General features: G+C 45.4%; 4 protein-coding genes across 5 annotated transcripts; 2 read left to right on the top strand and 2 right to left on the bottom strand.

Moving 5' to 3' along the window:
• The first annotated feature begins 52 nt into the window (after window positions 1-52).
• On the top strand, window positions 53-3130 carry LOC133906635 (uncharacterized). The gene is made up of 6 exons (XM_062348589.1): window positions 53-453; window positions 1076-1312; window positions 1556-1706; window positions 1842-2089; window positions 2570-2841; window positions 2964-3130. Exons 1-6 carry the CDS (start codon window positions 82-84, stop codon window positions 3109-3111), a joined length of 1428 nt encoding a protein of 475 aa, XP_062204573.1. The 5' UTR covers window positions 53-81; the 3' UTR covers window positions 3112-3130.
• A 438-nt stretch (window positions 3131-3568) lies between these two features.
• LOC133906511 (wall-associated receptor kinase-like 14) lies at window positions 3569-7955 on the bottom strand. 2 transcript variants are annotated; one of them, XM_062348437.1, is made up of 3 exons: window positions 6935-7955; window positions 5301-5342; window positions 3569-4920 (listed from the first exon to the last, which is right to left on the bottom strand). In XM_062348437.1, exons 1-3 carry the CDS (start codon window positions 7767-7769, stop codon window positions 3674-3676), a joined length of 2124 nt encoding a protein of 707 aa, XP_062204421.1. In that variant the 5' UTR covers window positions 7770-7955; the 3' UTR covers window positions 3569-3673. The 2 variants fall into 2 exon arrangements, with proteins under 2 accessions (XP_062204421.1, XP_062204422.1); XM_062348438.1 differs by having other exon boundaries at window positions 3569-4914.
• Window positions 7956-19915: 11960 nt separating this feature from the next.
• On the top strand, window positions 19916-24874 carry LOC133906312 (uncharacterized). The gene is made up of 13 exons (XM_062348180.1): window positions 19916-20217; window positions 20360-20490; window positions 21211-21249; window positions 21336-21428; window positions 21547-21663; window positions 22303-22398; window positions 22889-23002; window positions 23173-23226; window positions 23514-23561; window positions 23665-23815; window positions 23928-24093; window positions 24186-24255; window positions 24337-24874. The coding sequence occupies exons 2-13, from the start codon at window positions 20425-20427 to the stop codon at window positions 24589-24591; spliced, it is 1269 nt and encodes a 422-aa protein (XP_062204164.1). The 5' UTR covers window positions 19916-20217; window positions 20360-20424; the 3' UTR covers window positions 24592-24874.
• Window positions 24875-25585: 711 nt separating this feature from the next.
• Window positions 25586-26118, bottom strand: LOC133906760 (uncharacterized). Its single transcript, XM_062348759.1, has one exon. The coding sequence runs from the start codon at window positions 26011-26013 to the stop codon at window positions 25705-25707; it is 309 nt and encodes a 102-aa protein (XP_062204743.1). The 5' UTR covers window positions 26014-26118; the 3' UTR covers window positions 25586-25704.
• Between the last annotated feature and the right edge of the window lie 1770 nt (window positions 26119-27888).

Genomic DNA, 27888 nt, shown 5'->3' with positions numbered 1-27888 from the left:
CTACTGGAAGTAGTAGCCCCAGTGACGGTCAGCTCGGCTCGTCCAGCCGTTCAGACTTACTAAAAAAATACAGCCCTTTCGATGATCCAGCCCAACGCTACCTTGATCATGGGCCCGAGCCCCAACCAAACACAACAAGCCGAGGCCTGCACGAATCTTGATGCGCCGCCGGCGCTTCCTCTTCCTCTTCCAATCTTCTCCCTCCTCGGTGCCTCCTCCGCCGCCGCGCACGGGGAGCGCAAACCGATCCTAAACCATCGCGCTGCAGCGCCACGCGCACGGCGAGGCGGCGCCATGGCTCTCCTGGCTCCCCCCCAGTCGTCTCACTGCCCCTCGCGCACCCACCGCGCCCGGCGCTTCCCGGCGGCCGGCGCGCCCCCGGAGGGCAGGCCTGCGCCTTGCAGCAGCCGGTCGCCGCTACAGACCTACCACCGTGGCCGTCGGCAGGAGGAGGTAGCCCCGCGCCGGTCTCTTGTTTGCCTCTTGCGATCGAGCCTGTCACGTCGTGCGGGTTTAGTGATTAGTAGTAGGACTGGGTTCTTGCATAGGCTGGATTGGTTTAGTTTGGTTTTGTGCCTTGTCGAGTGCAGTCGTTAGTGTGGTTCAGTAGCACTGTTTCTTTCAAAGGCAGTTTTTTTGGGGGTTCGTCTGGTATAATGATGCAACTCGTATTAGTAATGTTTTTTGGAGTCGTGCCGCAAGCCTCAACTATTAAGATATGCACTGTTACTTACTAATCTGAACAAGTGATGTGGTCGCTCGGCCATGAGGTTGGATCATGAGCACAGACACATCCCCTAGTAGCCTTGTTTTAGCCCAATGCAACAGATAAAGGTTTCATCTGGCTACTCTGGACACCCTTGACTGTAACATATTGAGAAGCTGTCTAGGAACCGTTTGCGCCGCTGAAGTTTTGCTGTTTAATGGGATCCTGGAGCCCCATATTGCTGCCACCAAATTAAACATAATGAGCTGTAAAACTGTGCTTGTAAATTTTGTTGCTTTCGTCGCAGTGGTCAAGGTTATGACACTTGTTGTATTGAGCAGGTGTGACTGCTTCGATCCCCATCGGCAGATAGTTCCTTTTGCGGAGTCTTGGGCATGGCAGCAGTCCATTCTTACGAGGAGGAAAGGTTTGGTGGACAGAGATGAAGATCGCTCAGACACCTTGATTGCTTTGCAACATTCACCGGTTTATACATTGGGCACTGGCAGCAGCGAGGACTACCTCCATTTCAATGTTGGAGAAGCTCCTTTTGAGATTCATCGTATTAAACGTGGCGGTGAGGTGACGTATCATGGCCCTGGACAGGTATTTGTCAGTTATATTTTTTGTATGGCATATCTGGTAGTGTGTTTCACTTTGGTGATGTGTTTCTTGCTTACTTCTTGTTTTCAATTGGTTGTCAAATTTAGCTAGTTTAAATTGAAGTATAGATCCAGCACTGGACATTTTGAAGTCAGAACATAATAAATCATGACTTTCTTCACATTGCGTATCATGCACGAATACTGCACATCCGTGCTTCTTACGATCATTTCTTGGTTTCCTTAGCTCGTTATGTACCCGATTCTCAATTTGCGGTATCACAAAACGGATCTTCATTGGTACCTTTGGTCACTTGAAGAAGTGATCATTCGTGCACTGAAATCTGCATTCTCTATCGAGGCATCAAGGGTAGAAGGTCTCACTGGTGTTTGGGTTGGTATGTAATATCCTTAAGAAATTTTCAAGTATTTTACCAAGTTTCCGATTCTTTCACTATTTTGTTTCTTCTAATTATTAGTAAATTTTACAGTACTGTGACATTGCTAATAAATATTCTTCATTTTCTTGCTAGGGGATCAGAAAGTTGCAGCAGTAGGGATTCATGTCTCCCAGTGGATAGCTTATAATGGCCTAGCACTAAACGTCACAACTGACTTGACCCCATTTGAAATTATTGATCCCTGTGGCATAAAGGATCGTGGTGTTGGGAGCATAAAGGAGATACTACAAAATACATCAGATGGAAGAGACATCGATGATACATTACTGATTGATAGAGCATATAATTCTTTGATCAAAGAGTTTTCTGAACTTTTCAAGGTATATTTGGACCTGAGCCCTGATTGGAGTTATCAGGAAAACAACAGTGTTATGGGCCAACTCCCTATGGGCCATGTGGTCTGGTCCAACCCGGCTACAGCGGCAGCCAAGGCTAGGGCCCCGCCACCGCACCACCAGCAGGAGAGGGGTGGGCGACCTAGGTAGCCGCCGCGCCTATCTGCTCCTTCATGAAGTCAGACCTTGCAGACAGTTATCTTAAGTTAGGATAGAGTCCATCTACTTGCCGGTTAAGTTAGGAGAGTCATATATTAGGAAGTATTATATCTTTTAAAAGTGTAAGATGTCTCTCTTATAGTTGGTGAGTTAGACCCAATCTGTTAGGTCCTGGCTAGATATATAAGGCTAGGGGGTCATGGCAAAACGCCTATTGAGCGCACCCCTATCTCATCCCCTAACAAACAGTTTCAACCAACTGCATAATGTTTTATTGGATTCTTAGAACCCAAGTTTTATTGGCAGGCCAGAAACCAGAACAAGCAGATAACAGGCACAATCACGCAAACAGTATTTATTAGAAGTGCAAGCTCCTTCAATCCAATGGTGGCAAAACTAGTGATATGTTGGCATCGAATTCAAGCCTTTGCTTCACCTGCAAATCAGCCACAAGAGTCAGTTCAGCAAATTGATCAGCTGCGATATTGGACAGCTGAAAAATTGACCAAGGCATTTGACCTTTCGCGGTCGATGTGGATCCTTCTGCCTTTGTGCCGACGCCCAGCCATGGTTTGCAGGTGCAGTGCTTCCCCTTTTGGATACCGTCGTAAACTGCCGCAACATGCTTGCCGCAGCCATTCCAGGTGAACTTGCCGCATTTGCTGCACTCCACCTTATAGCACATCTTCTCTTCTTTCAGATGCAAGATGCTGTTTCTGGAGTGGGTTTCTTCGGTGGTGTCTTCGCTCTTCGTAGACTTCAGTATTTATAGCATCATGTACATCTCGTGTTCTTGCAAGGATCAGTGTATTTCCCAATGCTTCCATGTCGCCCAGTGCAATTTGTGAAGGAAACAAAGTGTGGATATTGTTCTTGCGTTAATATTTTGTGGTTGACAAAGTTATAGCTGTTCCCAATGCGCATCTTGGTATGTTCCGAGGTATCTTGTGAATTGTGATCAAACTATGTTTCTTGCTCGCATGGTAAAGGACGAAACATGAAAATTTCAATAGGGCACGAGGACATATAATTTACTATGATTGTTTATTTGTGTTGAGATTTATATCAGAGATAAGTGAAAAAATCAAGAGGTATGTGAGAGAATAAGCGTTATGTGGAACGAATGGACGATTAAGATGGACCGAAACTGAAGCTGTCATCTCATGATGCTATTAACATATCATCATCCGTGGCAAACGCTTGGGCTGTTCTTGCACTGATGCCTGTGGGATTGTAAGAGAATATTTTACATTTTTTTGAAATAGCAGATAAAGTTTACATGCAATGTAAGCATACAACAATGGATGGCTTTAAGATCTCGTACAGTGAATTTAACTACGGGTAATGTGATACCGAAAAAAATGTTCAGTTACATTGATTTCGCTCAAAAACGTGTGCAAACTAGCTTAGCTACGCAAGGCGGCATGTGGAACCGTTGGTCGACGGCGAGCTCCGGTCGCTCACCCACACCTCCTGCACCGACACCGGCGAAACTGCCTTCTTCGCCATCGTGTCCGGGCCGTCGAAGCCCACGTCGATCTGGAGACCCGTCATAGGCTCGAGCTCGGATCCGGGGTCAGAATTGGAGTCAGGGGCGGCGTCCCTGATCCGGCGCAGCTCGGCGGCCACCTCGCTCATGCACGGCCTGACGTCCTTCTGGAACGCCAGGCACCGGAATGCCAGCTCGCTGACATGCCGGACCGAGTCCATGACCCACTCCTCGCCGTGGTCAACGAGCGCCGGGTCAACGATCTCGTTGACTCTGCCCTTGCCGATGCGGTCGAGCGCCAGGGAGGCGAGGTTGACCTCGGTCGCCGGCCGGTCGAAGTCCACGACCTTCATGGCGGTGATGAGCTCGAGCAGCACGACGCCGAAGCTGTAGACGTCGCTCTTGTCGGAGAGGTGGAAGTTCTGGTGGTACTCCGGGTCGACGTACCCGGGCGTGCCCTGCGGCGCGGTGGAGACGTGGGAGCGCGAGGCCTCGAGGCGGTCGACGGAGCGGGACAGGCCGAAGTCGGCGAGCTTCGGGCGGAGCTCGCCGTCGAGGAGGATGTTGCTAGACTTGACGTCGCGGTGGAAGATAGGGGGCTGCATGCCGTGCAGGTACGCGATGGAGGCTGCCGTCTCCGCGGCCACGCCGAGCCGCGCGCGCCACGGCAGGCGGCTGCCCCGGCCGCCGCCGAGGAGGTGCTGGGAGAGCGTGCCGTTGGGCACGTACTCGTAGACGAGGATCTGCTCGCCGCGGTCGAGGCAGCAGCCGAGGAGGCGGACCAGGTTGGGGTGGCTCACCGAGGAGATGAGCTTGATCTCGTTGAGCAGCAGCGCCGCCGCGGCGTCGCCGTCGTCCTCGTGGTGGTGGCTGCAGCGCAGACGCTTGATGGCCACGAGCGACAGCGAGCTCGCCGGTAGCTTGCCGACGTAGACGGTGCCGTAGGCGCCCGTGCCAAGGCGGTGCGTGTGGGAGAAGGAGTTTGTCGCGCGCGCCACCTCGCCGTACGAGTACACCGGCACGCCGCTCCGCGACGCCGCCTCCGACAGCAGCCGCATCGCCGCGAGCCGGCCCGAGCCGGAGCAGCCTGCGGCGTAGCGCCGGCATTGCATCCGGCAAAGGAGAAGCGCGACGCCGGCGACCGCGACGCCGGCCAAGACACCTGCAACTAGATTTTCCTTTGCTTCAAACAAACTCGTTTTTCCTTAGACTTTCTTCAGACGAAAATTAGCCTTGCTCTCCACAAATCCAATTGTTTTTCTCGGTCAAACAAAGCCGTAAAATTCAATTCTTCCCCATAAAATCGTTTATTTTTGCCTAATTTTTGGGTTTGTTTAGGATCCCAGGTCAAGCAGTCATCGATCAACATGCATGAAATCGCACGTAACCGGCAAGAAAATATAGACGAGACAAATTGACTTGACCAGAAGCATCTGATAATATATGATTCTTTTCACCATGCCGTACGTAGCAGGATTAGTATACGAGACTATTAGGATTTACGAGAACATCAAACAGTAGAAGTCAAGCATGAGTTTGTGTTTTTACCTGCAACTATGATGTGAATATTCTTCTTGGAACCCTGCTTAGCTGCAAAGAAAAAGGATTGTCACATTGAATTGAATTATTATAAAGTTCATACTTGGAAATTTTCAAAAACTGGGCTGACCGACGGAGGTTCGAGCCTTGTTCTCACGTCTTTTTATAAGACTGGGACGTATTCTATTCTCTGCGTTCTATACTTAAAATTTTTCTATTGGAATACATGGACTAAATAGATAAGATCATAAATTGAGATAGATTACTAAAAACGGTTGGTTGGTTTTTTGCTCGTGATAAAATCATCTCTAGCAGATACTTAAAAATTCATCACATATAACACTATTATAATATTATCTAAAAGTATTACAACATCTCATATTTTTTATCTCCAGCAATTATTCTATTTTTTTACTTTTTTCTCCAATCGAACCCACGTATCAATCTGTGTGAACAGTGATAAAAGACGAGGGAGAGTGCTCAAATTTGAGGGACCTCTCTTCTCCCCTCATCCCTGTAGCAATTGGATAGAGTAGCTGATGAAGTGCATTGCCGGCCACTATGATCGGTAAAAGGAGCTACAACGATGGTGGCATAATACTTTGAGGGTTGAATTCAAGGAAAATCTGGTGCCAGAAATGAAATTCGTGGTTCATTTTCAGCGAAAGGATTATTCAAGGTCAAGGATTTTGGCTCAGCCATTTGTTGCCGTAGGGATTATTCAGCGTCACGGTAGCAAACACATGGCAGGCTGCTATGTGCAGCAATTGTTGATGTCAAAACTCAAAACCCTGTCACCATGCCTAGCACGCGAGTTAAGTTAGATTAGTCTTATTTATTATCAAGTTGTACCGTTTTGGTGTGAGTATTGCTCTGATTTCGAGTTAAAATTATATTGTCATCTTGGTTGTCTACCTGTTCTTTATAACCGTATAGTTGTGAGTTTTTCGAGCTCAATTTTCCTTATAAATTGAGTTAATTCTCAAATCTTCTATAAAAATTTCAATAATACTCTTACCATCCTTTAAAAAAAATCTTTGAAACCCTCCTATATATTGAAAGCGCTGCAAAGTCTAAGGATGCGAAATATGAAAATAAGTGGAGTATTTTACAAGAGTGGTATGGTGTCTAACACGCATTATTAAGTTCGTAAACTGTACGAGTAAACATTAGAAAAATCATACTCCCATAGTTAAAAAATATAAAATGTATTTTGTTTTGAAAAAGTCAAACTTTATAAGTTTTGACTGATAATTAATCAAATTACATATATATTTAATATACAAAATTTATTTCAATAGAATTGTATTTTAAAGTATTTTTAATATGATGTTGATTTTATAGCAATTGATAATATATTATAAGATAAATTAACAGTTAACGTTTATTTTTATGATTTTTTCAAAACAAAATTTTGAACGGAGGAGGGAGGATTAATTTACGGTAAATTCCATTTTCAGAAAGTTGAACACCTTTAGAAAGTGACACAATCATTTGGTGGGTTAGTGAGTGTGAAGTGTGAACTTAAATGATGAGCTAGCTCGCGCATGATTGACCGGGGAGAGGACTTCTGGGTGCAGCTGACGTGGCACACTTGGCTCCAGCTCCCCCTCTCGAGATCCTCTGTGGCCAAGAGCACTGACCTGGTAGCTCGTCGTAGCACCCGCCGCCAGCGACGTACCCGTCGCCGTGCATCCCGTCCCGGCACACGCACCGGTGACCCTGCTCCCCGTTCGGCGTCTCGACGTCGTGGCACGTCGCGTTCTGAGCGCACTGGCCGTCCGCGGCGGCGCACGTCCCGTTGAGCCACCAGCCCAGCTCCGCCACGCCGAACTCCAGCGACGGCACCCCTTGCTGCGTGTCCCCGTACAGCGCCGCCGTCAGCGCGTCGTCGCACCCGGCGGCATGCACGTTCTTCCAGTCCAGGAACTGGAGCAGTTCCTTCGCACGAACCGCCGCTGTGGAGTTCGGTGCCGGCGGCGCCGAGGCGACGCACGTCCAGGTCGTGTCGTTGCCAACGCCGCCGCACTGCGCCGTGCGGAGGATCCTGGTCATGATGTCCCCGGGGACGGTACAGTTGGAGGCAGCCGGCGTGCGGCAGCGACCGCGGAGGAAGAGCCCTGTGCGGGAGGTGACGCCGTAGCTTGCGCCGCTGAGCAACTCCTTGGCCTCGGGGACGCTGCGGTTGCACGAGGGCGCCAGCGTGACGACGAAGGTGGAGGCGGTGGAGTTGAACGACAGGATCGGGTACGGCGCGGGCGCGGCGCTGCGCGGGAGGAGCGGCGTGGCGGTTGTCGCGTTGCAGGCGAGAACTATGGGACAGTCGGCAGAGAAGCCGAAAGGGTAGGGGACGACGGTTGAGTTGCACCGGTGGTTGCACCCGTCGACGCCGGCGCCGGCAGCAGCGGCGGTGGCGGAGAAGGCTTCATGGAGGAGGAGGAGGAGGAAGAACAGGTGGAGGAAGACGCGGTGGTGCATGTAGGTTGCTACTGGTTCACAGGTCTTTACTCTTTAGAGTTGTTAGCTTGTTCTACACATGCATGCCTAATATTGCAAGCTTGCAACGAGAGAGAGAGAGGATCTCTGTGTATGTCAAGTAATCCCGGATGGAGGCATAGGGTTTGTGGAGACTTCAAAGTCCTGGTTAGCCTCCAGGAACTTTCGGATGATGGAATATAAAACATCTCCCGGTCTCTGCATCCTAGAACTCAATTTAATTTAGTGACGAGGCTGGCTTTTTCGAGAAAAAAAAATAATCGGGCATTTTTTGAGTTCACACTATGTAAGATCATCTTCAACTATATCCCCTTTATTTTATTCTCTTTCCTTCCCTGTTCTCATTCACTTTATGTCCTATCATCTCCAACAGCTTACTTTCGAGGGGAATCGCGAAAGAAAAGTAGAGAGAATCCCGTCCTGGAGTGAATGACCCTAAGAATCCATTCGTGACGGGAACCGTAAAGTGAAACTGTTGGAGCGCTGAAGGAAATGAAAATCCTGTCGTGAAGGAATTCTGGACACTGAAGGAAAACTGTTGAAGATGGTCTAAGAAGTCATCAAAGTAGACACTTCTCTGAATTCACTTATCTGTAATCTCGTTTGTTCTGGTTTATGACTTCTGACAGTAGCAGAATCAGAACCAGAAGTAGGAAACAAACAACATATTTGTTTGAGCTTTTGCTTTTTTGAGCTTTTTTAAAAACTATGTTTTTGACTTATCTGAAAATTTGTTTTTAAAAATATGTTGTTGATTTATACAATAAATTTTTAATTTTTTAGCACATAGCTTCTTAAAAAGACATATATCAACGAGCTTCTCAGCTTTAGTTCACTTTCCTCAGAAACAGACTTCTAGTTTGTCTAAAAATCACTTCTACATAAATAGGGTAGTGGTCTTTTTTTTTAGCCTTTACAGTTAATGAAATATGATAAGAATGTCAATTGCGCACGTGGAAAAAAAGAATAAAATAAAGGCACCAAGAGGCCTCAAACCGATGCCCTTTTTTTGTGAAGGATAAATGCCCACCGGGTGCCCCTTTTTTTTGAAGGATAAATGCCCACCGGGCTAAAGTCTCCATTACTCCAGAAGGTGCACTGCCGTTTTATAAGAGGGTCCTTGCCCAAAGTAAAGATTACAGATCAGGCCTTTAGGCAGGCAAGAAGGACTTAAAAAGGAAATAGAAAATTATATTGTAGTCCTTCCAGGAGTGTCGCTGGTGATAAAAACCAGAGCTTGTCGCCATCAAAGTGCTCCAAGCACAAAGATGAGCTCCACCGAGGCTGCAGCTACCGACCATCCACAACGGACCTCGCGGTGTGACTGGAACCTCGATGTCAAACCACCGCATCGTGGATGGAAAAGGGACTCTTTATGTTATTCCATTGACAGGCCGACGGTCCACCTGGCTGTTGCCTTAGGCCACACCCAAGGATTCCTTTCGTGGATAAGATTTCTGTTGTGAAGGGGTTTTTGTTTTCTTCAGTGTTTTAATGGTTTTTTTTCACGGTTCTTTTCACGACGGGATTCTCAGAGTCATTCTCTTTAAGATGGGATTCTCTCTCCTTTCCCTTCACGATTCTCCTCGAGAAAAGCTATTGGAGATGAGAGAATAAAAGGAATGAGGACAGGGAAGAGAATCAGAAAAAAAAACGAAATGAAGAGAATATGATTGGGAATGGTCTTAGAACAAACACCAGACATCGAGGTAGTAGTAGTCGCAACCGTAGATTTAGAGGAAGCATGACCGAGCTCGACTGAAGGGGAGATCCCCAGTTAACTAAAGGGATTAGCACATGGCGATTGACCCAAAGCAGGAGCCCAGCCTCTATGGCAACACACAATAGTAAAAGCAAAGCAGCGAGCACAACTTTGCTGCACCTTAGCCATAGTGATAGAGAGAAAGAAGGGGAGAGGATACACTCACTGAGGAGGAAGCCGGCGAGGAAAACAAAAGGCATAACGCCTACAACCTCAAGGTAAAACATTGGCGAGCAACTTACCGACGCCGGAGTACAAACCATCACCGGAGACAAAGGCAATGAGCGGCGAGGCCAGAAAAGGAGCTGAAAATACTGATAGAAAATTACAATACTAAATAGAAGTAGATCTATAATAGAGAGGGTCTCTCACCCTAATCCACGCTGCAGGCAAAGAAAACGCTCTTTAAACCGTCATTAATCATCAGTACCAATTAGTTGCATGATGTTGTCAGCATCATGACCTTACGAGTAAATCGCATTATGACAAACAAAGGGTTGTGCCGTATGCATTACCAGTAAATCACACAAACTAGCAGCACTATGTAATATGTTAACCTTCATGTTTTAAATGGACATGTTTTATATACACTATGGTTAAGAGAGGCAACATAATTGTGACCATACCCAGTTAAGTCCTCTTCTCATCCCCTGGTTCCACGCGACTATGCAAGTTCATTCTCATCCAACGCATGTCACCATCGTCCTGGTTCATACCCCCAGAGGAGCCGCCATCCCGTCTCCACGTGTATCTACGCCATTCAGCACTAACGGCTATTTGTTATGACTTTTGTTTTTAGGTTTTTTCTAAAAAACTGTATTTTTTTGGTTTTTTAAGCTGTTTTTTAAAATAAGATATTAGCCTCTACAACAAATTTTTGATTTGTCAGCGTATAGCTTCTCAGAAAAGTATCTCTTAGCGGGCTTCTTAACTTTAATTTTTTTTCTCAGAAGTAGGTTTCTGGCTTTTTTGAAGCCACTTCTTCGAAATCTCGTTTGTTCTGGCTTCTGATAGTAGCAGAACCAGAACCAGAATCAGAAGTAGGAAATAAACATGTTTGTTTGACCTTCTGTTTTTTTAGCTTTTCTGAAAAACTGTGTTTTTTTATTTATTTGAAAAGTTATTTTTCAAAATAGATTGTTAGCCTGTACAATAATTTTTTAGCTTCTCAACGTATTGATTTTTAGAAAAACATCTATCAACGAGCTTTTCCACTTTAGTTTATTTTTTTAAACAGATTTCTAATTTTTCTAAAAATCACTTCTACGTTATTCTATTTATTCTAACTTCTTAACTTTTGATAGCAGCAGAAGCAGAATAAAAAAACGAAAACAAACAGCGCCTAAGTCTCGCGACGCGGAGGCCAACGTTGAGACGTGCCAGACGTGCGGGCGCGCGCGACGCGGCAGTAGCCGGATCCGACTGACGAGCGGTCACCGACGATCCGGTGGCACGGTCCGATGAAGAGACCGCCGCCTGGTGGCATGGCCCAACAAGAAGATGCCCCGGCCGGCGATGGGTGGGCAGGCCCGCGCGACGCAGCAGGAGATGCCGGCTTGCCGCGGTGCACGGATCAGGAAGAAGAGCGGCCAGATCCGAGCTGGATCCGGGCTGAAGGCTTCAAATGTACTGGCGACTTTGTTTGGTGAGTGCCAAAATGTTCCCGGCATGCAAAAAGACAAATATTTTGTAACATATAATAAGAACACTGAGTAAGAAGCACTAATTCATAGGGGGGAAAGGTTAAGCTCTATATGTAAGGTTTTCCTTACATGATGATATTCAGTATGTAGAGCTGATGTTCTCTGTGATTGCTCACTATGCAGGATATGTATACCTAAATGCATCTGCTGTATGGTTTTAGCTGCTGTGTGATTACTCAGAATAATTGTAGCTTTTGATGTTTTTTCAGTTAAAGAAAAACATTTATGAACCTATTTTATTTATTCTGTTACCTGAAGCACTCTTGCAATCGCTATGTAGGAGTAACTTGGTAGCAAAAAGTGAGGTCATCTGTTTGGATACGACCCTTTGATCGATGGTGGTTAAGATTGAAGTTCCAAACTCTGGTTGATACTGATCAGCCCTATTCTGCAACTGATACGATTTGCTCCCACACTTTGTGGTCCAATGCAATGAATTTATGGTTGTTAGGGACCACCCTTTATTGTCTTATTAGGGATCACACATGATGCATGGCGATTTTGCTATAAATAAGGAATCATGCATGCTCCAGACCATACATACTGTTTTGTTTTTTAGTTTCTGAGGTAAGTTCTTTTCCGTTCTGTCTTGCCGTTGGTTCAGTACTAAGATCATGAATATACTATTCTTTGCCATTACATCCTGAGACATCTTTGCTTGAAAAAACATCCTGAGACATCAAAATACAATGTTTTACATAATCAGTTAAGAGACTAATTTTGGATCACTGCTCAATAAATAAGCAACTTGCCAGACCTTGATCCTAGCCATGAAATTGACATACCTTCCTTTTCGTTCCACGATTTGTCTTGGCCTTCTTTGGTGGCGGCTCGAACGAAGGGAACTCCATGGGACCTGGTTTGGAACAATCACCAATTCCAGGGGCAGGCGGGCGGCACGCGGCTGGAGAACAAGCCGGTGTACAAGGTGCGTTTTCCTACAGATTTTCGATTTTCAATTGGAGTCGGACTGAGATGCGAACATGTTTCATATGTCTTTGAGGAGCACTGCGAATTATTTATTAGATCCCTGTTATTTTATTTATTTATTAAGAGAAAAAAGATCTATATTTCATTGATGAACCATGAAAAATTACATAACACCAATTACACAGGGAACCTGAAGAAAAGAAACACTGCAACGCCAATCCTGAGAAGTGTTGTTCTTTTGGTTCATCTTTGATCGGCCCAGCCGGACATAGCAACGTCTCGCCAGAGTTGGACGTGGCATCACATTGAGGAAGGAGTCGGAAGCCGAACTCTCCAACGGCGAGAAACTTCAGTTTTTTACGCCACATCGGATGACCTGTCAGAAATAAATATTGAAAACGCTGAATGCACTAGCTTTGTGAACCGGCCAAACGGTCAGAGCCTCACCGAACAAGGAAAGCACAGGTGCCTCCAACATCAACTAGTGCAAAAACCACCGTTAGCAACGCACCTGCGAGGAGGCATGACCCCCTTCCAAAACACATACCCACACACATAACACATCATACTTCTAAACATACTTGCCATGGCCATCACCGAAGGTGACATAGACATCGACGAACCCGCCAAAGGCTAGCAGGAAAAATAAAGCCCAGCGAGAAGAGAACTCCTCCAAAAACCTAACCTTAAACTCACCAAACCACCTAAACTACCAACATATAAGCTACTAAATACCTATCTAAACACACCAGACATTGATACACCCATTCCCCACACTCAATGTCAGTGGAAGGCCCGCTGGAAGAAAACGGGCGGATTGACGCCAGGATCGAAAAATCGCCGAGGAGTCTCTTGTTGCAACTGTAGCAAGGGAACAAAAGAACGCAACGCCAAAAAACCCGACATAATCGTGGCCCAACTTGATCCAACACCTTCCGTGCGGCCTATCGGGTGTGGTCTGTGCGCTGACGGGCCTACCGAGGTGCAGATCAGCACCCGTAACCCTCTTGGAGCGGAAGCATCGTCCGGCTGGGGGAGATCGTGGGGCGGTTACATGGCTAACAAGGCGTCACACGGGGATGAAACATGCGTCACCTTGCTTCTTTTATACCCACACAAGATTGTAAAAGCCGGACCCACGTTGCATAGAGTGTTGTGCTCTTCCTCTTATGTATTAATAAAAACACAAGATAATTCATGGGGTGTAAGACTTCTTTCTCGAGATTTCCTATGTCTCTTGTGCCATAGGATGTCAAAGTTTGTGACTTACTAATGTTTATTGGTGCTTCTTATAGATTGTCCCATAGAATACCATAGCTTTCCTACGTTTGTTTGAAATATGTAGCAAGAATACAATTACTTACAATGAGCACATGTTCACTTAAAATGCAGCAAGAATAAGTGATAGAACATTGTTATGGTGCCATGAGAAGAATCACTGGAACCCAAATCCCAACAACTCCAAACAGTAGTTTAAAATTTAAAGGCACATAGTAGAGAGAAAAGAAAGATGAAAAACGGAAGGCCTTCAATTAGATTGAAAAAAGAACGTTCTAGGTCGTGTTACAGCTTACCAGTAAACTGGAAACTGATTAGCCTCATAGGAAATAAAAGCAATATCAATATGATACATATCCATTCAATGTTATTGGAGAACATCCTTATCCCCTTGTATTCAGTGGCCTATACGGCTGTCCTCCACGTCTCCAAAGGGCAAACACCACAATATTGACATGAATGCTTGCTATTTGAAATGAATATATGAAATACCAAGAGTACAAAGAACAAAATAGTTTAACCAATGAAGCTTCAAATCGTCTCCGCCAGAGCATCCTACAATCTTATTAAAAGAATTGAAGTACCAGTTCAATATTGAATTATTGATCTAAGGTGGCTGTAATAAGGCATAAACTAAATCTGAGCCATCGAGCACATCACGAAGAATTTCAGAAGAATATGATAGCCACCAGTGTTTGCTTGGCCATGGGTTTAAACAGAGAGGCGATTATAATTTTTCATTTTTTATGATCAAGAAGGGCAAACGATCTATATTTTTGTCAACTTGCAAGGAATTCTTGGGCCGGTAATTTCTGCCACCCTGCTAATATAAGCCGATCTTCACGGTAACAATATAAGAACCTTGAGTAGATAGAGCAGGCTATTGCAGCAACACGTGAGGAACCATGGTGATAGGCCTCAGTGCTTGCCATGGAAATCAGCAGTGGGCCGCTGGCCGCAGAGCCGGCCGGTTACCCCAACCCTAATAGCTACATAGCACAGTAAACTCAATGGATGAGAGATGAAGAGGCGAACCACGATGGAACTACACTGTCGAACTGATCGGAGTCCTCTAGGCGGCCAGAGGCTAGAGGCCATATTTGGGGTGCGGGATGGCAAATCGGTGGAGGGGCAAGGTCTAGTTCATGCTAGGATGTGAGATCCCCATTACTGGGATCTTCCGTGCCTCCTGTATCAGTCCCTGGATTACATAGCTGATACGTATAATATAACAGTTGTAGTATCACAGTCAAACCTCCTATGTAAATAGCAAGGTTCTGGGTACAAAAGGCTTACAATTCATACCGAATATTACAAGCCTGGCCTAGTGGCTAGCAAAACACACAACGAAAGCAAAAGCCCAAGCCACAAGCAGCGAGGGGGCGAACGCGACCTCAGAGACTATTCTTCATCCCCGGCTTCACCTCTGGCGGAGTCGGCGTTGGGTTCTTCATCTGAATGACAGCAAGAGTGAGTACGGAAGGTACTCAGCAAGCCCTATACTACTTCAAAATGGTGATAGATGCATAAAGGGTTTATTCAAGGATAGGCTTTACAGTTTAGATTTAAGCGTAAAGCAGTTTATGCAGATTACCAATTGTATCAACTATGATCGACTTCAAGATATTTTAAGTAGTTCAAATACCAGTGACGAGCTGTATCTGGGGTTTCTCGGTCCTGGGAGGGGCTACACCTCACTCCGCAGTCCCTTTTATCACATCATGTGTACTTCTAGTACCACATAGCTTCTGGTAGAGTAAGCCAGGAACCATATCACACGGACATCTAGTCCACACACTCACTCATCAAAACTCATGCACCCGAAGTCTATTCAAGCGTGACCATACCTTCGCATGTCCATGACCGTGAACACGTCTATTTGAATAGATTTACACTCTACAGAGATTGTACAACTTTACCCACGCGATATGCTCAGCCTCCAACCGTTGCAAGCGGATGAGCGAATCATACCGAGACTCTCCAAACACCTTTCCTGCCGGGCTTTTCCACGAGACATGCCAAGTCCCAGAGCTACATGGCCTTCAGCATCCCTTTTTAAGCCTAAGCCGGTCCATGAATCCTCCAAACAGCGGGACAGATGGACCCTTGGCTGTTCGTTGCTCTCAGCCTCCTGGTATGATGCCCAACTTAGTCCAGTAAAAGAAAGTCAAGTCCTGGACGCATGGTTGTATGTGGGGGTGGCTAAGCATGACGGCGCAAGACTCGGTCCTTAAGCGGCCGGGCTAGGCATCTTCATGGGCAATGAACACCACCATGTAACTCAAGCCCCCAAGAGCATCCTCACTGGAGGACCACTCTACCTGTCCGTGCCAAAACAGTTTTCAAATATTTTTACACATCACCATCCATGTCCCACATGGCATCAAGAATTTCACGACCATCACAGAATTCACAACCATCAAGGAGGCATGATATATGAGTTGTCATTAATAACAGTAAATCTTGTCTCTGAGGAGAGGTGTTTTAAAAGCGATATCTCCGAGGAGATGTATTCAATCCTAAGCATGCTAGATATCATGGAGTCGTCCGACGTTAATATAGATAACGACAGGTAATCCTAGGGTGATATGTATTCTGGATGATGACATGTAAGGCATAACAATGTTGATAGGATTAACTACTACAAGTAGTTTGAAAGAAAACGCAATATATAGCACATGCGATAATAAGTCCGGTTTTAATTGATCATGTATATTATTTGAAACCCCTAGGTTCAATATGATCAAGGAGATAAGACTTGCCTTCTCCGGAATTTTCTTCTAAGTCTTGATTGTAATCGGGATCCTCCTCACTCCTGATGCTTCTAGCGAAGCACTCGCAGAACTCGGGTTGCACTCAAATCGTGACTACGATCAATAACGGTGATACTAAAGAAGAATCAATTTAACACCAAATAGAAAGTCAAATGAGCCCTAATGAATACCACGACATGATAGATGAGTAGATCTTGATTTTAGATGAATTTTGACGAAAGAATCGTCGAAATCGAAGCCAGAACGGAGAAGTTACGGCTCCCGGAAGATTTAATCAGAATTTAAATCGAGAAATTAAGAAATAATACTGTTCATATATGGGGCCCACGGGGTGGGACCCTCTGAACAGTAATCTGGCCCCACATGAAAAGTAATCGGTGGGACCCACATGAACAATATGAATTTGGGCCGATTGGCTTGGATGGATCGGATCCGGGCATAGATGGGCCTGGGCTGGGTTTGTACGGGCAGGGCTGCACAGTAATGGCCTGTTCGGGTTTGGGTTGGGTGGCTTAGCCGGCTCTGGGAGCTGGTCGGTCCACTAGGCGCGACCTTTGAACGGTTGGGTCGGCCTGGCAGGCCAGCAGTGCTCGGACCGAGCCGTGGCTCAATCGACCAGGCCAAGTCAGGGAAGGGGGAAATTGACCGGCGGCGAAGAATCGACAGCGGCGCGCACGGGGAAGCTCATCGGAGAAGCGTTTCAGCCGGGGCTCCACAAAAACAAATGCACGCCGACCTACTACGCGCTACGGCGGACTCGGCTGGGCACTCACAAACAGCGGTCGGCGGCGAGAACGGTGCCAGATCATGGCGGAGAGGAGGCAGCGGTGCAACGCAACTAGACAACACCTCCCCTGGACTGGGAGGTGCCAACCTGCATAGAGAAATGGGCCTAAGGCCTCTAGGCATCATGAAAAGATGGTCGGCCACGCAAACGGAGCACCAGCACGCCAGCGGCGACAGCTACACGGCGGCGGAGAGCAGAGCTCACGGCGGCACGCGGCATCTAGCTAAGAGAGAGCACGGGGATGCCTACACGCTATCTAGGAGGGGGTGCTAGGGGCTTAGGGTGCTTATCGTGCTCAAGGACAATGAAAAGCTGGTAGGCGGCCGGTGATTCATCAAAGAGGCGGCGGCGGCGCTGCTCGGCTATTGGCGCGGATGGGCTCCCATCGTGCTTCCGGTGAACGGGCATCGGCATAGAGACGACGAAGGCCCCCTGGTACCCCTTAGCAACACGTTGACGATGAATGGGCGACAGCGAGGTCATAGCGGCGGAAATGGCGACGGCGACAAAGCGGTGGCGAGGCAAAATGAAGAAGAAGGGGGAGAGAAAGACCAGCTGTGCTATTTATAGACGGGTGAGGGAGCACGGGGAGGCGGTGTGCGCGCTGGCATCATGGGGACGTCGACGGTGAGGTGGCAGTTAGCGCCCACCTTATTTCCCGGATCATGGGCATGCTCTGTGCCGGCCAAGCACGTGGACGCGCGAAGTCACGGCGCAGACGCATGGGCAGCAGAGAGAGAGAGGGAGGGAGAGAGAAGAGAGAGAGCGGAGAAGGGGGGGGGGTGGTCGGGAGAGCTTCTCTGGGAACGACGACCAGCGGAGGCGTCGTCGCGCTGGAAAGGGAAGGAGGGAGAGAAGGTGCGAAGAACGGAGGATGGATCAGCGACGCGTGGACCTGCAGACGGCCGAGCGGCACGCGGGGCGTGGGCGAGCACGCGCGAGCTGGGCCGGCAGCGCTGTGACGTGGGCTGAGCGCGGCGAGAGAGAAAGGAAGGGCCGGCGCGCGGGAGGAGAGAAAGGAAGGCTGGCTGGTGGGCTGAGAAGAGAGAGGGGAGGGGAATTCGGCCCGGGTGAAAAAGAGAAGGAGAAAGGAAAAGAGAAAAAAAAAAGAAAAAAGAGAGGGTGGGATTTTGGGAATAATTCAAAATGAAATATTTTGAATTTGAATTTAAACTTGGGATTAAGATCAACTCCATTTGGAATATTTGAACTTTGATTTGAATTTAGAATAGGATCTTTGGGGGAAGGATTTGAAATAAAGGATTCAAACTCAATTTGGATTGGAGCTGAATAGAATCTAAGAGTAGATTTGAAATTGAGAGATATTCAATTTCAAACCTCCACCCAAAGAACCAAAGAAATCTCAAACTAATACATATGAACCAACTTAATGCAGAGACTATTTTGAAATTGATTCTAGTGCACTTCAAATTACCTATGCAACTTAGCACAACTTATAAATATGAATGTATATATATACTGGTATATATACATTCACATGCATATTCTCTTAACCCATAGTTATCTTAATTAACCCCAAAAAGTTTTAATTTGAAGTGAATTTTGTAATTAATTAACATGCTTAAACTCAGGATGTTACATAGGATTTGGGGCGAAGCCCATGAAGGAGGTCTGGGGTAGGGTGTGGGTGGCACATGCACCTGGGACCTCGCCTATAGGATGCTGACGCTGTGGTAATCGGATCCAGAGCGCACACTAACAGAGGCATCGATGTGGCAATGAGCATACATCAACATGTCCCTTCTTCCCAGTGGTACCCCCTGCATCTCCATCGTCCTCTTAATTTTGTCTGCTACCCCATTCACTCCTTCCTCATATGTCGCGGCGCTCGCTGCCCCGTACATGCGGACAAGGCGACAACACCACTGGATGAAGCGGTGGTGATGGCTGGATTGATGGCTACGAGGTAGGGTTGTGGGGGGAGGACAAAAGGGGAATGGTGCGGCACCTCCATGGCGTCAACCACCCACTCGAGCTGGCGGCACACAGACATGGGGGGGAAAGAGGGGCTACCTACGACACCATTGAGGAGTAGCTCCACGAGAGGCGACACGGTCACCGTTGAGGAGCGGCTCCACATGTTGGAAAGGTAGCGCGACCACTGTGAGGAATCAGGTGCGGAGCGAGGTTGTTCAACGTTGGCTGCTACGGGAGGAGGCGGTGGGCGAAGCGCTTGCACACACTACGCTACGAGGAAGATGAGGACGACGAATGCAGTGACGTCGGTGGTGATGCGTGAGAGGGAAGACGAGACGACGGTGACACACGGATCACCGATCGGGGTTGCCGACCCTAATCGGACTCGACTTCGAGGTAAGACATCGGCGTCATCCTGGACGGAGGAGGCAGGCGATGATGGCTGGCTCGCTGGTCGCGGCTTTGAAGGAGGCAACGTCTACTTTGAGGGAGGCGTGATTTGGGGTGGCAATTTGGGATGGGACGATGCGCGGAACGGTTAAAGATGTGGATGCGGGTTGGGAACACCGGATACCGTGTGGCCATTGGATGGAAGGGAGGTCAGACCGTAGAAGGGATATGAGTGGTCCAATGATGCAAGAATTTAGGGTGGAGGGGCATGGGATCTAGGGTGGGGGTGGGATTCAGGGTGATCATGGAACTCATTAAAGACTTTTTAAGTATAAGAGATTAGTAAAACAGATCATATATTTGTAGCTAGTAATAAAATGATGAGATTGATGATGGATGATAAAAGTGAGTAAATTATTTAAATTTTAGAGAATTTATTAGATGAGAGAAGAGGAGGAAAAGATGTGATAGAAAATCAACTTGTGATTTATATAGTTTTTTATATGATTATAATTGCAGTTTTGGAAGTAGGAAATTAAAAATGCGTGTTCGGTTTACACGTCAAACTCGTCGTCGGACTTCCTCTCCTCGTCCTCCCCTACCTTCCGTTCCCTTTCTCCCATTCGCACGCCGCCTCGTGCCCTCCTCCTCCTCCTCCTAGATCTCGTCGCCCCCGCCATTTCCCTCCTCCTCTACCGCCGCCCTCCGTGTCGATACAGACCGCTCGCCGATCCTCGCGCCGCAAGCTCCGCGTCGGCGTCGGCGTCCTCGCGCCCTCGCAAGGCGGGCTGCCGCGGGGTGGAGAGGAGAGGGGAAGGGAGGAGATCCGGCTGGGCCGACCTGGATTGATTGGGCTCTTCGTTTCTTGGTATGGACTGCCTGTTCCGCTCCCCGTGAATCCAAGTCTTCTTTCTCTGGGATGGAGGGATGGGTGCACCAGTCCGTTTGCTTCGTCGCGGATTGGATTCGTGTGCCGCGTGGTGGAGTACTGATGCCAGTTTGTCTCCCAGGGATTTTTGTGAAGGTAGGTCCGCCACTGGCGCGGAGGCCGCACAGGCACGGCAGCTTCGGCGAGATGAAGGGCGGGACCATCCCAGCCGTCGCTATCATGCCGTCGCCGCTCTTCCTCTGGCGGTTTAAGGTACCGTAGCATTTCAACCCATTAGTTTTTTTTTTTGCCCCTGTCGTGCTGTGGAGTGAAATTAGTTATAAGTGTAATCCCCATTCACATGGACACCGATGTCAAGTCAACTGCTCATTGCTTAATTTACCTCTTGAGCTATTGCGATGCGCCATTACATAGCATAACACAACCTTGTTAGTGTGTACCGAATTACTGTTTAGTTGCCATCTTGTATTTAGGGGGAATAGGTCTGCTGTGCTCTGCATTGTCTGAAGTGATCGAATGTGCTCGAACGAAGAATATAGTTGAGTTCTTGAGGAATTGCAATATTGATCACAAAGCACATTGTAGTGACAAGAAGTGTTGATAACTGAGGAGAACTTACCTGTCCATGTGCAAACTAATCTTTTACCGGTACTCGACCTACACATCTGATTCTCCCGGGAAACAACTGATAGTTTTGACATGGATGGTAAAATGTCGTTTTAGCATTGCCATCTTCAACTTTAAGCTTCTGTTTGTGTTCTCCTATGACATACTGTTGAATTGCCTTTGAGCAGCAGATATATAATGCTAAATGTGAATGCTTAAATTTTTCTTTGCTCCTACACTATTATGAATAAACTGATACCAGGGAGTATTTATAGTATTTTTGTCCTGAAAGTACCATTTTTCTCTTGATCTCACATCTGTATTTGAATTACTTTCTCAAACTTCTGACCAACCTGTCTTTTTCAGGCTATATTGTTTCTCCTATGGGGTTTATGCTGTTGCAAGGTCAGTTGCTATGATCTATCCATAACTCTTCTTTACACATGATCTGATCCTCGTGTGTTAATTCGACAATTCTCTTGGCATTACAGATAGGTTGGGATTCAGTTATGAGAATGAGTGCTGATCTGCGAGACTTATTTCTTTATGAGGCTTTCTTGTACTATAATCCTCTTCTTCTTGTGGTGAGTTTATTTTATCACTGTACTTGTGTCAAGCTGAAAAGTCATCCCATAGAATAGGACAAAAAATTAAGGTCCCCTGTTCGTATCCGTGTAACTATGATCCTTGTATTTATTACAGGCCTTGATGATTTGGTTGTGGGGAGTAAATTTATGGGTCTTTGCGCAATCATCAGTCAATTATGCTAAAGTGTTTGATCTTTCACAAACACACTTATCTCACCGAGAGATATGGAGGGTATGCCTATCGGACTCTTCTATTTGCATTTCCCATTTTAAACTTGATTCGGAATTTGCCGAAATTCTTTTTCCTATGGAAATACATCTACAGTACTGACTTGGCTTAGCCATAGGCAGTGACGAGTAATGATTCGATACTATATCTGCTGTCTTCATTCCTTAAATATTGTATGGAGTATAGTTGGTGCTATGACAAGTTTCTGAGTATTTTAACTGAATTTGTCCTTCCAAGTTTGCGCTGATGTTGAGTTCTAAGCTCAAAACAATCTATTGTGTTGTAACTCCATAAATTCTGCAATGCAACTACAATTGTAGCTCTTTACGAGCAAACATGTTTCTTCTTGCTTTCCTATGCAAAATATAATTTCTACTGTTGTTTCTCAATGAATATGACTCACTGGGGCAATTGTTCTTGAGAATGACTTGTGCTTGTTGCATGTTCTAAATCTGTCTGACGAGCAGTCCTCTTTTCGTCCTGGTTCTCTTATACCAGGATTTCTTGTGCTAGATGCATTTCATGTTTGTTATTTCTGCATTTATCGATGTTATTTTATGCTGCTGTATATCCTTATATTACTTGTATTTGACACATTATTCTGACACAATAACACTCAAGTTTTTGTTGTTTCATTGACAGTGTGCTATTTGGCTGACTTTAATTGTTCCCACAAGCATGACAGCGTACCTATATCTATACTCACATGGAGAAGTGTCTCTTGCAGCATCTCAACCAGTGTAATATCTAACCTATTCAGTGGTATTTCATTCAATGTTTTATTCTTCTTTCTTGTGTGCTTGAGCTCATGAGACTTTGGTTTATTGCTATGTTTGGTTTATTGCTCATGAGAATTGCTTAACAATAATCAAATGCGTGTAAGAACACAATTCCTTGAATTCTTGCAAGGAACAGCATAACCTATCAATATATTGGTGCCATTTTTATCCCAACAAGTATTTGACATCTATGCAGTGTTGATTGATGAACTGACATCGTGTTGTAATAGAAAATCTGGGAACTAGTTAGAAAAAGAAATTGATTTTCCTCAACAATTCAGACATAAGTACATATACTGATGGCTATGTGTAAACTTTTTATTTTAAAATTCTGGAGGATGCGTTATCCACCCATTCCTTCCTTCCCCAAGTTGAAAACAGGATACCATGCATCAGTTTTCAGATCTAGGGTGATGGACTAATTGACATATCTTTCTGCCTCTTTGCAGGTTCTGTTGTATGCTATCCTTCTGGTGATCCTCCTTTCTCCTTTTGATATGTTTTACTTATCATCACGCTTTTACTTTCTGAGGACAGTGTGGCGTATAACACTGCCATTACAAGTAAGTTGTACAATTTCTTAGTGATGAGTACAATAAGTTTTACCTTTTTGCTATGCTACAAACAGTATGATATGGTCTGCTCTGGCTGGTTTACCTGATTGTACTTGTTGTGGAGGGCAACTGGACCAAAGTAACAAATTTCTAATGATTTCCTGTTCCCTTGTGTGCAGGCAATTACATTCCCTGACTTCTTTTTGGCTGATATTTTTACATCCATGTCAAAGGTATGCATTATCGAGAAGTATTGGTTATATACTGTTTCTTTATTTGACTTATCCCTACTTAGAGATAGTAGGACTATACTGACTGTTAATAACACACGATTCTCTATTTCTCATCTTGGGTTTAGCGTAATATATTTATGGAACATAAATAATATCTGCTAACTATCTGAGCACATTCATACAATTTCTTAATTTTCGAGAGTAGAAAGCTGATTCTATTCTCTTGAGTTATGATATTTAATTGTTATTGTATCTGTCATTTCTTTATTTGCTTCACCTCTTAACAGGTGTTCTCAGATCTGGAGCGTTCAGTTTGTCGCATGGTGAATCGGCAGGTTGATTTCTTGCATGTGTTCTTTGCTATGTGCATATTGTCCTCAGTTGTAAATTATTGTGAGAACTCATCTCATTTTTCTGTAATATTTTAATATTTTACAGGTTGCGACAATTGCTTGGTTTGAAGCAGATTCTATTTGTGGTAGTCACTCGATAGCTATCCCTCTTGCTCTCGTGTTCCCCTACTTGTGCCGTTTCTTCCAATGTGTACGACAGTACAAGGATACAAAGGAGAAGACATGTCTCTTGAATGGTATTCACTAATCATGCATCAACCTGGATTTTGATTTATTTTACTGAACTTGCATGTTTATGTTTATGCCTGGTTCTGGAATGACTTGCCTCTTTGTTAATCCCAATTCCAGCCCTCAAGTACTCAACAGCAGTTCCAGTGATTTTCCTTTCGGCTCTCAAGTATCATGTATTTCCTGAACAATGGGTTAACTTTTACCGCCCCCTGTGGCTTATCTCTAGTCTTATAAATTCATTGTATTCCTTCTACTGGGATATAAAGCGAGATTGGGATTTGAGGTGTGGCGTCTTTACATAATCTCTTTGCTATTCGTTCAACATGTAATCCCACATCCCAATTGCAACTAATGAGCTGTACTTTATCCCTGCAGCATCCTAACCAGGATTTTCATGTTCAAAAACCCAAGCATGTGGACTAATCTTCTTTATGGGCAGAACTGGGTATGAACTTGAACAGATACATTGCTTTTAGTGAACTCCCTTGACACTTTTATCATTGGTCCTTCTATACATGTTCTACAGGTTTTCTACTGGGTGCTAGGCAGCAACTTAGTTCTGCGATGTACATGGACATACAAGCTTTCAGCGCATCTTCGGCACAACTACCTGACAGTGTTTACCATAGCAGCCTTGGAAATAGTTAGACGGTGGCAGTGGGTGTTTTTCCGAGTCGAGAATGAGTGGAACAAGATGACATCCAAGCAAAGTTTGGAGATGTCATCTGACATGCCTTCAGAAGGAGACAGGCTGCTGGATTCTAGTAGTCATACAGTATGAACAGCAGAGTGAACAGAAGTCTCATATTTTGCGACACCGATTCATCATCATTCTTTTAGTGTAACCCTTATAGCCCATTTTATGTCAACGGTTCTGATTGTCTCTAGAGCTCAAAAAGGTCAGGGATACATATGTTTCTATAAAAGTTGAAATTGTTGGCGCCACGTATGTAATCATCTTGGGAATGTATACCATTGTAATCCTCTTGAATCCGACAGGAGGTATTTGTTGACACACAAAAGAATAATAGTAATGCCAAAAATTTATACCCTTATTCGGACTATCTTTGCACTTTAGACGAATGCCCTGCTTTATTGTTGATGTTTGTGCACTAGATCATAAAGGAGGAATGACAACTTTTCCGTTTCTCTATTACCATCTAGATGGCATGCAGATTCGGAAACTGATTTATTGCGTGCAGATTCGAAAACTGCTTGTAATTCAATTTAAATTTCATAAAGGAGGCGGTAGGTATGTTGGGTTAATTTTCATGAGAGTCGTGTTTATGCGCCATGTCTACCAAATAATCTACTTGCAATAAATCATGAGTTTTTAACACAGCACTTGCTCAAGAAAGACATCTTCATCTCGTTTATCGTATCGTTGGTGAGTGCCTATATGCAGACAAAGTGATTATGTGGGCAAACCATTTCGTATCTCCAGGTAATTAAATGGCTGGGGCCTGATGAAGTAACATCATAGAATTATAGAAACAAACAATTTAATTTTCTGCTTAAAATACCTTCGAAGCTGAGTTCAATGTCTATGATGTAATTCCAATCAGCGGGAAAAAAAATGCAGCCTAAGTATGTTGACATCCCCTGAATCCAAAACAAAAATGAAATATTTGATCCAAATGTTGTCTGATTGATCACTTGATCATGATTGGCAATAACAGTATAACACCAAGCAATTACAAGAACAATTCAAAATGATCCTTGCAGTAATCAGTACCATACTAGAACAAACCAAGCATGCATGCATGAACGCTCTAGATTATTTTGCACTTGTTCTTGATCGATCTACACAAGGAGAAGAGAAGAGAAGAGTGTACAATGGATCATCGGATTCGCTTAATCTGCGCAAGTGAAGATCCACCAGTTACTAATTAAGCTACGGCGCCGAGAAGGCGTCGTCGAGCCACGCGAGCTGCCGCTCGCCGTTCTTGATGTCCGGCTCCGGCGGCGGCGCCTGGAGCATGGAGCGCAGCGTGTCCCGGAGGCGGTTGGCGCGCCTCCGGTGGCGGATGCGGCGCAGCACGGCGTCCTTGTCCAGCGCCCCAGCGCCGGGGCCGGGCCTGTGCAGGTACAGGCAGCTCGTCACCGGCGCCACCGCGGTGGCGGCTCCTCCGCCCCCGTCTTCGCCGTCTCTGTCTCCGTGCGCCGCCGGAGGCGGGTTCTTGGACACCATGGAGGACGACATGGCGAGGCAAGGCACGGCACGGCACAGTGTCTTCCTTGGTTTTCTCGAGACCTTGAGAGTAGTACGCCAATGGCAATGTGAGAGAGGGATGAGTGGAGTGAGAGGAGGTTAAGTGGGAAGGGGAGTGTATTTATAGGCGGTGAAGGAGTTTAGTTTTGTTTGAGACAAGTTTAAGTGGCAAGGGGTGTATTTATAGGCGGTGAAAGAGTTTAGGTCTGTTTGTTAAGTTTTAGTTTTAAATTTTTTGAAGCAGTTTATTTCTAATTTTAAAATTTTTTGAAGCCGAAGCTATTAGCAGATTAAGTATTTTGGTTGAGATATTTTGTTTTTATTTTGAATTGAAAAACTATATTTAAGTAACTTTATTTTATTATATAAACTCTTAATTATGTATGGATCTTGGAGTTGGAGTTTTGCTGGGTCTTAATCACCACTCTAAATGTGATATTTTAGTCTTAACAATTAAAAAAATGGAAAAGAATTGGACCTCGATACTGCAGGTAGCTGCAGGACATGGTTTCACGTGTCAGCGCCGCCTGTTTGCTTTGTTTATCCGTTCAAACATAGTCGGTGATGATGACTCGTCGAGCACATTCGATTTCTTTTATCTCTTAGTCTCTTTCTACTAAGTACCTACTAATCAGGTACTAATGACAACCTGACAAGGCCTGTGCTCCCAAATCTGTGCTGTCAATCTGTCACCCGTCGGTTGAGACGGTAAAAAGGAAAGAAATTTTAGGAGGCCCGCACTTAACTCGGTGAGACCCTTAGTCGCGTGGTGCACGTGCGATCGTGTGCCCGTGTCTACGCGTGCGGGACACGTGTTGCGACACTGCACAGGTCTATATGAAAGATTCGATTTTATAAAAAAAAATTACTGGTAAAAAGATTAATAAAAAAAAGAGGTAAAAGTAAACACATTATTGGTAAGACACAAGAATTTACTTTTTTTCTGAAGGTAACACAGGGATTCTTAACTATTGTTCCCATGGAATCATGAAACGAAGGCAAAAATGAGCGCTGAAGATGCAGCAAAATCACCTTCCAAGACCACTTTACACTCAAGTTCCCATAACTTTCTGAACATTAAGAAAAAAAGAGTGTTCAGGCAGAGAGACGCTTAAGCACTAAACGATGCAATCCAACGTCGGTGATCACTAATCACTCCTGCTTCATGGTTAAACAAGGAGTACGGTACGATTGGGTTGGTCTCAGTAAACTATAGCCAGGAAAGGAATCCACCGTCCAAGCATGTATAAGCGCGGTTTCCTAGGTAAATGTCCCTGTCGGTGATGCTATGCAATCTGCAGTGCTCTAACTTGCAGGAAATGATGTGAAATAAAACAGTAGCACGTAAGAATATAAGATTACATGGACCTTATCCGTTCTGACATGGATGCAGTGTGTTGGCAACTCCTAATGCATCACAGTAAAATGTGTTAGGAGGAGTTGTGAACCGTTGGGTTCGAGGTCGAAGGATTGGATCGGGTTGCGTACAGTAAAATACATTAGAATATTATCTGTGTACACTGTGTTAAGTATATCTGGATTCGGTACAACTACTGAATGAGATAATCATTTGGCGCTGCAATGCACGTCAGGTAGCAGGTGTGTCAGAGTTCAGCATCTCACTTGCAGACCTGTGGGCTGTCTACGAGCCTCTGAAAAATGCCAACTTCCTCATACCAGTTAGGTATGGTACTTGGAGTGTAAAATTGATGCTCCTAGGTGTACATCTAAACAAGACCAACCTTGAGAATTGGCACAAAAAAAAAGTTACACCATGAGTCTCTTCAAATCCATAACATATCCTCACATGAATTAGTTGTAGTTCGGCTAAGCAAAAAAAAGGTCATCTATACCAAAGTCCCAAGA

Source organism: Phragmites australis, chromosome 23 (assembly GCF_958298935.1).
Source record: "Phragmites australis chromosome 23, lpPhrAust1.1, whole genome shotgun sequence".
In the NCBI taxonomy this organism is placed as follows: Eukaryota; Viridiplantae; Streptophyta; class Magnoliopsida; order Poales; family Poaceae; genus Phragmites; species Phragmites australis.
Note: the sequence above shows the minus strand (reverse complement) of the source record. Positions and strands in the feature narration are given on the sequence as shown.